Below are 13,453 nucleotides of genomic sequence, written 5' to 3'. Positions count from 1 at the left end.
ACTGAAATCTATATTATCTAATATTCAAATGGACTATCCCAAACCAATTTCAGAGGAAAATTTAGAGGAATACGGGCCACCTTTAGAATGGGGTACATTTCTCCTTTAATGAAACTGGACCTCATCATGATATAATTTAGCTGTGTAAACTAATTGCGAAGCAAATTACATTAAAATAACCCTCAATTCCTTAAAAAATAGCTTTGGCGTATGCAAGAAACCCAAGAAGCCAAGAAATCTTTATGGCTAGGATTTCCTCAAACTCTCACTGTGAGCATATCCATCTTCCCATGTAATGTAACCTATAACTTTCCATCGTTTCTTTCCTGGTGGTTGAAATCGACGCTAAGACGGCGATGGCCGCATGCAGGGTGGTACGAAAGACCAGAGAAATGGCAAAAAATCAATCAATCAATTAATCAATCAAAATTATATACACAAGTTGAATTTCATAGGTATCCCAATTTAAAGATGCTCCACTTACCCCTAGGCAAGAATGTCTGCTACAATTTTGTTGAAAAACATGGCCTTGCTGATAACCAGAAGACAAGATAATTGAGGAAACAGTATAGGGGAAAGCGCGCTACCTTCGGACGACTCAAGCTTCAGACAATTCAATTTTTTCTCTATGTTCCTTATGGATTTCACCCATTGCTCTTTTCTGAAAATTTGAGGCATTGGACTAGCTATTAAAATATAATATAATATTTTAATGGGCCAAAATCATTTATAACACATTAAAAAAATTATTTGTGCGAAGCATAAATTGTCCGAAGTTAGCGCGCTTTCCCCTAGTTTCTCAAATTGGAGCAATTCCGGCGATTTAAGATTTGTCTATGGGTCGGCTTAAACCTTTATCGGTTGCGCTGCATCCAGGCCTCTTATTTGGGCCCATTATGCAATCCTCATTACTCCATTCTATCTTAACCCCCAAGGCGGTCCTCCAGCCCAGCTCCATATCTCGGCTTCTGTATGCCTGTGGTACACATACAGTGCCGTTTCTATATTGCGGCAGACTAGCCTTGGTTGGATCAGATACAGTGAATGTGTATTTGTATCGACGGATCTCTTTATGCCGAACTCATTTCTGTACCAGCCTCTCTTGTTTAGCTTTAGACAGAAAATAAATCCACGAAACAAATGACCAGATTAAAAAAAAATGAATGCCAGTGTCCCCCAAACAGCCGGATATCGAAGAAAGCTGTGTTACCAAAAAATTACTAAAAATCAGACCAATATTTGCCCAAGTCCTATGTCACGCGGATCAAATATTACGTCATGGTTACCTGTCGAATTCTTAGGGATGACGATTTGTACAGGGATACAAGTTTACTTTTACTGTTTAGGGCCATACAAATGCAATAGACTAGACACGTTGTGAAAATGAAGAAGGGTACATAAGCAAAATGAGCATTTGAAGAGTAACCGACATGAAAAAGTGCCAAAGGTCGACACAGGACGAGTTGGCTAGGGTTACATAGAATAGAGAAAATTGAAGGACAGGTCGAAGTGGAGACAGATTGCAAATGAAGCCAAGGTTCTAGACAAACTGTAGTACTACAAATAACGATGATGACCTGATTTGGTCACAGAAGGAGGGGGGGGGGGTGTTATATGCAAGTCAGAGAAATGACTAATTTATTTATTTAATTTTCTTTAGTTATTTACTTAATATCATCTTTAGGGGGAAATGGGGCACCTTTGAATTGGGACACCTTTGAGGACTCTTTTTTCCCATTTTAAAATAGAAAAGCCTCATCATGATGTATTTTAGTTTCACAAATGGTTTAGGGAGCTAAATTTTATCATGGAAATGCCCAATTTTATTTGAAAATAAAAGAAGAAGCTCTATTTTAAAGCTGCCCCAATTCAAAGGTGCCCCATTCCCCTCCTAGTCGATTAAAAAGAAGTTTATTAACGAGTATTATGGACACTGAGAAAAAAAGAGGGTGCGATTAACTTTTTTTCCTCGGAACTTTAACACTTTTTAGGTGTAAAAATATATCAACATTTTTAATGTTAATTTTACACCTTTTTAAGAGTAAAATTAACATGAAAAGTGTAACTTTAACCCATAATACGCCTTTTAAGTGTAATATTTACACCAATTTCGGATCAATACTGCAGAGTAAAATTAACATTTGAGGAATGTTACTTAAACATTTTCGGATTTTTCTCAGTGGAGTTACATGCTACTATGAGCAGTTGAACATATTGTGAATGTGTTATTTATTTTATAAAAGGTCATTACGACTAAAATAAATGACAAGACCATAAAAAACACTTCACTTTATTTTTACATAAATAATAATAAAATTATTCATATCTAGAGTAAAAATTTAAGAAAATGCACCTTGGGTTGTTTTGGCTGGAATTGGTCGTTATTACCAATTTTGGTAATTAGCTTGAATCCCACTCAATCTAAATTTCCAGCCAATGATTTTCAAAGGTTAAAGTATGAATATTAATCAGTAATAACAAATAAACCAAATTAAAACACAAAATTAAAATTAATTTCAAAGACGTCAATGTTAACATTTAAAAATAAATTGTTTATCAAAAGGCACTCTTTCTCAAACAGAACATTGTCTTGAAAAAAATTCTATATTTATTTGCATTGATAGAACTCTCTGGCCTTTGTTAAAAAAATTAAACATATTTTTTTTAAACCGTTAAGGTAAGTGCATCAAATTTCGGACAGTTTGCAATTTCAGCCACTTCTATGTTTCTCCAATTTCCATGAATTTTTTATTATGTTTACTCTAGACTAGAGATTATATTATGCAAAAAAACAATAAATATTGTTCCTACGAATGAGCTTAAATATACTTTAATGGTTTGTGTCTCTGCTAATTTTAAAATCTGAATCTTAGTTATTTAAGTCGTTTTAATGCAAAGTCGTTAAGGATTTTCTACAGACTTAAAACAGTAATGATTTTCGAATCATCCATTATGTTTTTTTTTTGTATTTTGATTTAAATAAAATCAAAACTTTCTTAGTTTTATAAAATGAAATCTTATGTTTAATTGCCAATATCTTGCCTTTGTGTAATGTATAAGGCCAACACTAATCTCCAGATCTCAATGATTCGCTAAATATAGTGTTTGATGAAATGCTGATCCCGTGAACTCAAATGCTTCTCCAGCATTCACAAAACTACCAATTACGCATGAAGAAAATCAATAGGATCTGTGACCAATTATGAACACGCGCTAATTCACTTGAAGGCACCATGTGTGAAGATGCTGGGAGAGAGTGAATAAGGAATGAGAGATATGGCAGAAATGAAGATCAAAATAATCGAAAGCGATCATAAATTGCCACATGTTGTTTGATCTAGATATTGACTCTTGGCAAATTACACGTCCAATCAATGCAATTAAAATTTCTCTTTTTTTTTTCTTCTCGCCATATAGCGACTGCACGCCGGAGATTGCGACGACCAACCGGAAGCCCCGCCATCGTCCGCACAGTTACGTCCAGTTCGAAGCGCGTTAATGCTGTGGCAGATAAAGCACAGGATCGGTCAGATCAGATTCCAGCGCCATCTGTAAACAGATTCCGCGTTCGCAATAAGAACAGGATCGCTGTTGGGGCAGCGAGTGCAGCAGTTGCTGGAGCAGCATCAACGTCCATTCTGACGAGCAAAGATGCTGGTATTGACAAAGATGGGTACAAAATTGTGTGCTACTACACAAATTGGTCGCAGTACCGCACAAAGGTCGGAAAGTTCCTGCCCGAGGATATCCCATCCGATCTCTGTACTCACATTATTTTTGCATTCGGGTGGCTCAAGAAGGGCAAATTGAGCTCCTTCGAAAGCAACGATGAGACCAAAGATGGCACTCCGGGCCTCTATTCACGCATCACCAACCTTAAAAAGGCCAATCCCAAGCTTAAGATACTCTTGGCTATCGGTGGATGGTCCTTCGGAACACAGAAGTTCAAGGATATGTCATCTTCACGGTACGCTAGGCAAACCTTTATTTATTCAGCCATACCCTTCCTGAGGCAGAGGGCTTTCGACGGTTTGGACATTGATTGGGAGTACCCCAAAGGAACTGATGACAAGAAGAACTTTGTTCTGCTGTTGAAAGGTAAGACCTCTCCCTTAGTGACTCAGTGATATTCTAATGAACCAAATTCAAATTGCAGAACTGAAGGAAGCCTTCGATGCTGAAGCCCAGGAAATTCGTAAGCCTAGACTCCTCCTCACAGCTGCAGTACCCGTTGGTCCAGACAACGTTCGCGGTGGCTATGATGTTCCTGCTGTTGCCAGTTACTTGGACTTTATCAATTTGATGGCCTACGATTTCCATGGAAAGTGGGAACGAGAAACCGGTCACAATGCTCCACTGTATGCCCCATCTAGCGACTCTGAATGGAGGAAGCAGCTATCCGTAGACCATGCAGCAGGACTTTGGGTAAAATTAGGAGCTCCTAAGGAAAAACTCGTTATCGGAATGGCAACCTACGGGCGTACCTTCACCCTGGCCAATACCGCTAAGCATGGAGTCAATTCTCCTGCCAGTGGAGGTGGCAAGGCTGGTGACTACACCAAGGAATCCGGTTTCCTAGCTTACTATGAGATATGCGAAATGCTCCTCAATGGTGCCATTTATGTTTGGGATGATGAGATGAAGGTGCCCTACCTCGTTCACGGAGATCAATGGGTAGGCTTCGATGATGAGAGGTCCATCCGCAACAAGATGACATGGATCAAGACTGGTGGTTACGGAGGAGCTATGGTTTGGACAGTTGATATGGATGACTTCTCCGGTGGAGTTTGCGGTGGAAACGTTAAGTATCCCCTGATCTCAGCTATGCGTGAGGAACTTAGAGGAGTTAAGCGTGCCAAAGATGAGAAAGATATCGACTGGAGCAAGGTTGCTGCTACATTCGATGATGAGCCAGTAGAACAGGCGAAACCGCTACCAATCAAGATTCCTGTGTCTGAACTTCTGGAGAAGGTCAGGAAGCCATCAAAGATCAACAAGATCAAGCATGGTCTTGCTACCATTGACAAGCATTGTAAGTTTAGTCCACGTTTGAAATTGAATGTAGATTAAATGTTCCGTTTTCCAGCTCGTCCTGCTCAAGTCTTCTGCTACTTGACTAGTTGGTCAGCCAAACGGCCGGGTGCTGGAAAGTTCGAACCTAAGGATGTAGACGCTAAGCTCTGTACCCATCTAGTTTACGCATTCGCCACCCTTAAAGATCACAAACTCAGCGAAGCCGGTGATGATGATCCGGATATGTACGACCAAGTTATTGCGTTGAGGGAGAAGAATCCAGATTTGCAGATTTTGTTGGCCATTGGAGGATGGGCCTTTGGATCGACACCCTTTAAAGAGCTTACATCAAATGTCTTCCGCATGAACCAGTTTGTCTACGAAGCCATAGAGTTCCTGCGGGAGTATCAGTTCAACGGACTCGATGTAGACTGGGAGTATCCTCGAGGAGCTGATGACAGGATAGCCTACGTGAATTTGCTGAAGGAACTTCGAGTAGCCTTTGAAGGAGAAGCTAAGACATCTGGACAACCAAGGTTACTCTTGACTGCTGCTGTACCAGCATCGTTCGAAGCCATTGCTGCTGGATACGATGTTCCTGAGATCTCAAAGTATTTGGACTTTATCAATGTCATGACGTATGACTTCCATGGACAATGGGAACGCCAAGTTGGTCACAACTCTCCGCTATATCCTTTGGATTCAGCAACTGGGTACCAGAAGAAACTCACAGTGGACTTTAGTGCTAGGGAATGGGTCAAACAGGGAGCACCCAAGGAGAAACTGTTGATCGGAATGCCAACCTACGGACGCACCTTTACTCTTGTCAATACAACGCAGTTTGATATTGGAGCCCCTGCCAGTGGAGGTGGAAATCCTGGAAAGTTCACAAGTGAAGCTGGCTTCCTGAGTTACTACGAGATCTGTGCCTTCCTGGCTGGCAGTAATACAACCCTTGTATGGGATTCTGAACAGCAAGTGCCATTTGCCTACCGCAAGGACCAATGGGTCGGATTTGATGATGAGAGATCACTGAAGACGAAGGTAAGGGAAAGAGTTTGGTAGTCGAGCAAGCTTAAGTGTAACTGATTTCTCTTGTCAAACAGATGCAATGGCTGAAGGAGCAAGGCTTCGGAGGAATTATGGTTTGGTCAGTGGATATGGATGACTTTTCGGGCAAATGCGGTGGTGGAAGGTATCCACTTCTGGCTGCTCTGAACAGCGAACTGAAAGACTACAAGGTTGCCCTTGAGTACGATGGTCCGTTTGAGTCTTACGGACCACGTGGAGCGTATACAACGAAAGATCGTGAGTTCTTCGTTAAATTTCGTGGATGTTTTTGACAGATGTCTAATCTAACTGTTTCTTAACCTAACTTTGCAGCCAACGAAGTGACTTGTGCCGAGGAAGATGGCCACATTAGCTACCACCGTGACAAGAACGACTGCACACATTACTACATGTGTGAGGGTGAACGTAAGCATCATATGCCATGTCCAGCCAATTTGGTGTTCAACCCGTCGGAAAATGTATGCGATTGGCCGGAAAATGTCGAAGGATGCCAAGAGCATACACAGGCTCCTCCAGCAAAGTAGTCAACTGAGGATCCCATGAGTTCCAATCTCACCCACGAGCTTAATCTTAATAAAGTTACAATACTTTAATGTTTAAGAACTCCTCCACCTTCGACCAATCATCACAAGGATTTTTTTCCAATGGTTTTTATTGTAATGTTTTCTCAAAAGAAAAAAAAAGAAAGAAAAATCTAACATCACAAATTGAGATTCATCCAGCTGATGCCTCCCTGCAAAAAAAACTGCCCGGATGTAATTTATTATTTTATACAAAACAGAACCTGCCTAAATGTGCTTTCTTAATTTTTTATATCTTTCTATCGTTTATTTCTAAGTTATTTTTATTAACTCTCGCCTTTTTAGTTTGTAGATGAGACAATCAGATTAAGATGAAAGAGTGACTAAACGAGAAAATTCATGTACTTCCTCCTTGAACGAATAAAAAAAATTCTACATAACCTTAAAAGAGATTAAGGAATTTGCCCCTCTTAACCCTATGCACATTTTTCAAATTTCTAAACTCTTTTTGACTAATGAAAGCTCAATTAATGTAAAATCTGTGATAATTTCAAATCTTTCTATCTATCCTGAAGTTTTTTTTCAAGAATCTTTTCTTTGATTTTGCCCCTACAAAAGATCCGTTCAAGCATCCTTCAAATGCAAACCCTATTGTTCCAAAAACGAAAAAAAGGATAATCAAGCAGGGATTGGAAGTACATTTTTGAAATTTTTGAAAAGAATCCAATAATGTATATTTGAAGTATTTTACGAGGTTGTGTAAGAAGACATAATGTATAAAAAAAAACGTTACAAATTATTATATCTGACAAATAAAATGTTAATATAATAAGATAAGGGATCTTTTGTCGCCATTTGACCTTCCCTCAAGAACCTTCCCGAAATTCTTCTCCAACGATTCATTCACTGTTTTGCTTTCTCTGCTAACTTCAGCACTTTCACTTAAATTTGCTTCCATTCATTGCTCTTGAGTCTTGCTTTTTTTGCAAAATGCACAATGTCACGGTGCAAAAGAAAATTTTCTTCGTTGCCAAAAAAGAATCTGTGTCACCTAAAAAAGTTGACATATTCGCGGGAAAAGGCAGCAAAAAAAAAGTAAAAACACAGCGGAAGCGAAATTTTTGTACACAGAATGTTGTTTGAAAACAACTTGGGAGCAAAAACATTGGGCAATTGGATAAACATTAATGCCTTTATAAAAATTCTATTTCACAAAATTCCACCAAAGTTCTTTTACTAGTCAAAGAGTTAAATTCTCCAAGAATTCAGTGTTAAAAATTTTATTTACTAGTGCAGAGGATTATTCACAGATCAACAAATTATGGATTACATCTCCACAATATGGCAGTGTTTTTTAGTGCTAGTTCTTCTAAAAAGTGGTAATTGGTTTAATTTAATTAAAACACCAAAAAGTGTAATACATTGGATTAATTCGGTATCAATTTGGAGAATAATCTACTAAAAAGTGACAATTTATTAAGATCATGGAACCGTGACAGAAAATTCTAAAATTTACAAATCCTGAAACGTAATTGGGAGAGTTACAGGCTTTGCACAAAACCTTTTCGCATAATAAATTACTTGTGATCCTTACTTTGAAGAAACATCTTTAGGAGTAAACTACAGTTGGTTTTCTTGCAAAAATTCTACGAGTTTAATTAAAAGTGATACCAGCCTTGCTTAATGTTTGCCACAAAGAAAAAATGTATTCCTAAAGGTTCGGAAGGAATAAGGCAAGTGCGCTACCTTCAGACGACTCAAGCAATGGAAACCTCAATTTATTTTCTGTGTTCTTCATGGATTTTACCAATGGTTCTTATTAGAAAGTTTGAACCATTGGACTATCTATAAAAATATAATATTGTAATTAGTGAAATTCATAAAAACATATTGAAAAAACTGAGTTGTTCAAAGCTTTGAGTCGCCCGAAGGTAGTGTGCTATCCCCTTCTTTAGTCATATTTTACGATTTTACGTCAAAAGTACTCAAAGTCTTTTCAAATGATAAAGAATGTAGGTAGAAATGCATTTTGATACATTTTTTTCACTTCGAGGAAATATTTTTGCCTGAAGCCCTGAAGTGTGACATATGAAAATCTTGACATAGCGTTGATTTTGATAATATTTTTCTTTTTCCTCTTTCGTGATTTCAATTTTGGATGACAAATTCTTTTCTTAGATGGGTGCACTATATTATAAATTGTATTTTAAATGGATAAACATAGCAAGGGGTAATTCATTCAAGTTTTTACTGACAAGGAAGTATAATTCCTCGGGTTTCTCGATGCAATTTTTGGGGTTCTGTGATTTCACGAAGTGTTTCTCGGGCAAATGTCAAGGATTTCTGCTTTTAGGGTAATTTTGCTATTAGGGTAAATTAAGCTAATTCAAAACCTGCTCCAAATGAAAATTTTTCGCTACTCCAAATGGAAACGTCATTGTTTTCATGATAAATACAGTACTAAATTATAATATTTATATATTTTCTATACCACGGTTTCATTATTTAACTAATTTTACTCCAAATAAAGCGAAAATCTATTCATATTCAAAAATTTTAATTTGTTAATTTCTCAGAAAAGTTAAAAGTGTACTTTTTCACCATCGAATTTTTCATCGATCGACCATGTTTTCCAACGAAAAACACAATAAGGTGACTGTTATTTATTCGTTTTGTTTAACAATTATGTCACATTTCTGGCTAATTTTAGCTAAATTAAGTGATAATCTTTATTGGTAACGGTACGTGAAGTTTTCAAATGAAATAATTACTTATTTCGTGAACAAAAAGGGTTTTTCTGAAGTGTCTGCAAATGGTTCAATAGGAAACCCCGGAAATATGATTTTTTAGACAGATTTTTTTATTGTTTTAGATAGGAAAGGAGAAAAGACCAGGAATAAGAATAAATCTTGCACTCAGGAGCAACTCAACAAGGTTTTGGAAGCCTTTCGTCGCGGTTTCACTTACACTGTTTGTCTCCAATTGGAAACTTTTCCTTGTCTCTATTTCGATTAATATGTTTCCAATAGAAGCATTTTACGCTCGCGTATTTTTCTTGTATTTAAGAAGTTTTCAAATTATATCTAAAAAAAAATCACTAAACAGTAAGAATCTAGTAGAGTCAAGGAACAAATTTATGTAATTCTCTTCAGAAAAAAATTGAACTTAATATGTTTTGAATCTTCTGTCAAAGTTAAAGCGTCTGGAAATGATTTTGAATTAGGACATTTACCCTACTCTGAAAAAAATGTCTTATTATACGAACAAATTGATCTGTTCAAGTTTTTCCAATATCATTTTAACAGTTTGACAAAACTTTTAACCACGGAACAAAAAACTTATCTTTCAAAATATAAAGGTTTTCAGTTTAAGTCCCTCTTTAGAAATTATCCAAATTATTTTCGTAAAATATGTTATCATATCACATTCCATTTCCCAATGGGCTGAATCTTTGTATTAAATATTTAGTTATATGTAGTTAATGAATTTTCTTGTTAAAATTAATTTTAATTTGATATTTCACAATTTGTAGAGTTAAAAATTTGCTCAATTGCTTTTTTCTCTTTTTTTCAATCATCAAATGTTTAATTAATTTATTTTTTTTTTAATTATTTCATTATTACAGATTTTTTTCCACAGAGTAAAAAATTAATAATAGGAGTAAGATTTAATTAATTTACTAAAGTGCTGACCATTTATTCGCTGCCTGTAAATATTTCACAAAAATGTTTCATGTTTCATGGTTGTTTCGCAAATTTAAATTAACAACTCTTCCACGTGGATTCCTAAATATTTTGTTGGAATTTACAAGAATTGTTCCTTCCAGCTCACAGTCATGCCCTGCCACAGAACACCTTCAATGACATCGCCAACAGGACCCAGTGCGTATCCCTGTGCAGTGAATGCGGCTGCCTGGGCTATTTCTGTGGCGAAGAATGCATCTGCGAATGCATCTCAGACTCCGACAAGGACATCAACTGCCTGTCCAAGCTCAAGGTTCGCTCAGACGCCCTCAATCTGCCCTACGACCTCCTCATTCAAGGCAGCGCTGGCCGCAGATTCGTCCGGGAAGTGCGGGATCTGACGCCAAAGCAGGAAGAATTCTATCACAGAAATGAGAGAAGAGGACGAAGCGTCTACAATATTCACTCGCCAAATCCCTGGAAGAGCGGAAAGGAGGAACCAGTGGCTTTTGAGGATAGTCTGTTGGGAGCCCCGGGGTTTGGAGGAGGAGACCTGGGATCTCTAGTGAGCAGAATCAAGACGGATACTGCCCTTCTGGGACTCAAACAGAAATTGCTGAGTCCTCTTCCGGGACTTCCGGGCAGGAACACAATCCTGGGCGATGTGAAAAGCGACCTTAGGGATGGGTATGAGAAACTCAGGGATGAAGTTAGGGCCATTCCCAGGAAATTGGACGATATAACAGATGTCAAACTGAAGTCTCTGTTTCCAAGGAGGGAAAGCATCCTGAAGGAGAAATTGGACATCATAACAGACGCTGTGACTGATACTGCAGATGATACCGTTGGTGAGACTCTCCTGAAGATGAAGCTTGGAGCACTGAAACTAGGTGGGCGTGATCGACTAGTCAATTTAATAAAAGGTCTGTAGGAGCAGTTAATCTACAGAAAAATCTTCCGGCAGTGCGAAATTTTGTACAAAATAATTGAAAGAAAGTTTTCCAGGAAATCCAAGCATTTATTTTCAAAGATCATTAACAAAAAATAGATTTTCCTCCCTCTATCAGCGTCTCTTGCCCTTTCCCTTTTTGTGAGGTGCTGAGGACGTTGATGAACTGGCTGTGGCTTCTCCTCCACCCTTTCCACCCTGACGACTCTTTAACTGTGGAATCATCCTGCCCAGATGCAACAGGACACTGTCTCTGTTGGGAAAGTCTGGACTGAAGGGCGTTCCATCGTCATTCTTCAATTGCACTCGAATCCTTCCACGATATGCCAATTCCTGCAAAAACCAACCCTCAGGGACTTCCTCAAACACTCCCATATCCCTCTACCTACCTTGCTCTTCTCCCGGGAATACAGCTTGTTCTCTACTCCGACCCTTAGATTCGCCACTGCAAGAACGTCTCTGATCTCCAGGTAAGTCGGATTCTCAACGCAGTGCTCCTTGGCCAGCTTCCGGCCCTCCTGCCGTGTCTTCTTAGAGTTGATATAAGCAGGATAAATACAGATCCACCTAGAAAAAAAAATTAATATTCATCAATTATTTACGAAAAACAAGAAATCAAAACATTCTTAGAGGTTAGGTTCGAGAACAAGTTCAGGGAAACTTACCTTTCTCGGTCGCTATGCTTCTTATCTGGACTCCAGGGTGTTAAGGGAGGAACAGCAGCTGCCATCGTACCTTTTTGCACTGAATAAATAAAGAAATATTGCCAAAAAACGTGATTGTTAGCACCACGTAGGATCTTTCAAAACAGAACACGTCAAAAGGTCAACAACCCGGTAAACCAAGTATTACATATTATTCGAAGAGAAAGAATATACAATACGAATAAGTGGTACTGCTATAGTATACAATATTCGATAGTAGTGTGTAGTAATAGGAGGAACAGCAGCACTTTTCCTATTTGAAATTTCATTTATTTCGGATTTTGTGAATAGGACAAAAATATGACAAAATAATTTTTATTGATTAGTGAAATAAAATAGAACATGCTAAAATTACATTGAAACATTTTTACATTGAAAGATCTGTAAACAATGTTACTTTGGCTTATACAACCCGTGATAGAGCTTTTCCATCGTTTTGGCTCTTGAGGTTGGTCACCGACGCTAAGACGGCGATGGCCGCAGGGAAGGTTGGAAATGTCACAATCAAGATGAAGAATAAATACAATACAATACAAAACAGAAAAATTTCTTAAAAAGAAATAATTATAAAACCAACACACAGAAAAATTTTGACTCGAAATTTAAGAATATATAAGATCCTGGGAACTTAAATTGGACGTGAATCCCCGAGGCGTTTAAGTTTAGAAGCTCTGATCCAAAGAAATGGGTTAGAATCCCTATCACTTTGACGCTAATAGATTGGGAGTTTAAGGTCAGCATTAGCTGGAAAATGAAAAATGTCTACAGTTTTGCAAATTGCAACTAAAACTAAATGATCAAAGATTTAGAATTAGGGCATTGGCATTCATTGGGATTTGAAATTAAATTCCTTGGTGTTTCTGTTTAAGAATATTCCATTTTTCTGTGTGAAAAGATTTCTACAATTCAAAGCATTTAAGGTTTAAGGCTTACAAAATTCAAGTTCGATTTCTATACAATAAATACAAAATTATTAAATAGGAGAGACTGGTACAGAATAAGCCAGTAAATGAAATCCGAAATAAATTCCTGCATAGATACAGAGATTATCTGTGGTTATAAAATGAGTTCGTTTCTTTCTTTTTGCACCTATGAAGTAAATGTGGTAGGGTCGGAGGAACGTCTGTTCGACAAGGAACCCCTATTGACACTTTTGTCAAAATGTTAAAAATTACATAATGTATCTAGTAAAATATAAGTAATATAACGTTTTTTCTGTAATATACCTTTTACTATAAACAAAGATGTTCAAGTTTCGTATCCCAAATGGTACAGAGTAAGGTGTCAATAGGTGCTGACACGAGTTCTTAAAGTGTCAATAGACGTTTCTTTCATCCTATATTATAATTCAAATCAAAATTACTATTGCAATTGGAGGAGTAAAGGTTTTAACAGAAAAGCTCATATCTCACTTCTGGTCTTTTAATGGAACTATTATCTTCTCTGTGCTTTGAGACAGAAGCCCTCAAACAAATTTATTATACAGTTTTTCATATTTTAATAATTAATGTT

At 37.5% G+C, this 13,453-nt stretch overlaps 3 protein-coding genes across 3 annotated transcripts in view; 2 read left to right on the top strand and 1 right to left on the bottom strand.

Annotated features, from left to right (window-relative positions):
• LOC129804646 (uncharacterized) overlaps positions 1–7,439 on the top strand; it is an 81,730-nt gene extending 74,291 nt beyond the window's left edge. The window contains exons 3-7 of the mRNA XM_055852145.1: positions 3,418–4,098; positions 4,157–5,032; positions 5,087–6,057; positions 6,120–6,321; positions 6,397–7,439. Coding sequence (XP_055708120.1) covers positions 3,418–4,098; positions 4,157–5,032; positions 5,087–6,057; positions 6,120–6,321; positions 6,397–6,608 — 2,942 coding nt within the window. The 3' untranslated portion in view covers positions 6,609–7,439. The remainder of the gene's footprint in view (positions 1–3,417; positions 4,099–4,156; positions 5,033–5,086; positions 6,058–6,119; positions 6,322–6,396) is intronic.
• A 407-nt stretch (positions 7,440–7,846) lies between these two features.
• LOC129804657 (uncharacterized) lies at positions 7,847–11,290 on the top strand. Its single transcript, XM_055852187.1, has 2 exons — positions 7,847–7,984; positions 10,432–11,290. The coding sequence occupies exons 1-2, from the start codon at positions 7,927–7,929 to the stop codon at positions 11,217–11,219; spliced, it is 846 nt and encodes a 281-aa protein (XP_055708162.1). The 5' UTR covers positions 7,847–7,926; the 3' UTR covers positions 11,220–11,290.
• On the bottom strand, positions 11,286–12,089 carry LOC129804660 (signal recognition particle 19 kDa protein). Its single transcript, XM_055852189.1, has 3 exons — positions 11,903–12,089; positions 11,627–11,804; positions 11,286–11,570 (listed from the first exon to the last, which is right to left on the bottom strand). Exons 1-3 carry the CDS (start codon positions 11,965–11,967, stop codon positions 11,352–11,354), a joined length of 462 nt encoding a protein of 153 aa, XP_055708164.1. The 5' UTR covers positions 11,968–12,089; the 3' UTR covers positions 11,286–11,351.
• Between the last annotated feature and the right edge of the window lie 1,364 nt (positions 12,090–13,453).

This window comes from Phlebotomus papatasi, chromosome 2 (genome assembly GCF_024763615.1).
Source record: "Phlebotomus papatasi isolate M1 chromosome 2, Ppap_2.1, whole genome shotgun sequence".
NCBI lineage: Eukaryota > Metazoa > Arthropoda > Insecta > Diptera > Psychodidae > Phlebotomus > Phlebotomus papatasi.
The sequence above is the reverse complement of the archived record's forward strand: the minus strand, read 5'-3'. Positions and strand labels throughout refer to the sequence as shown.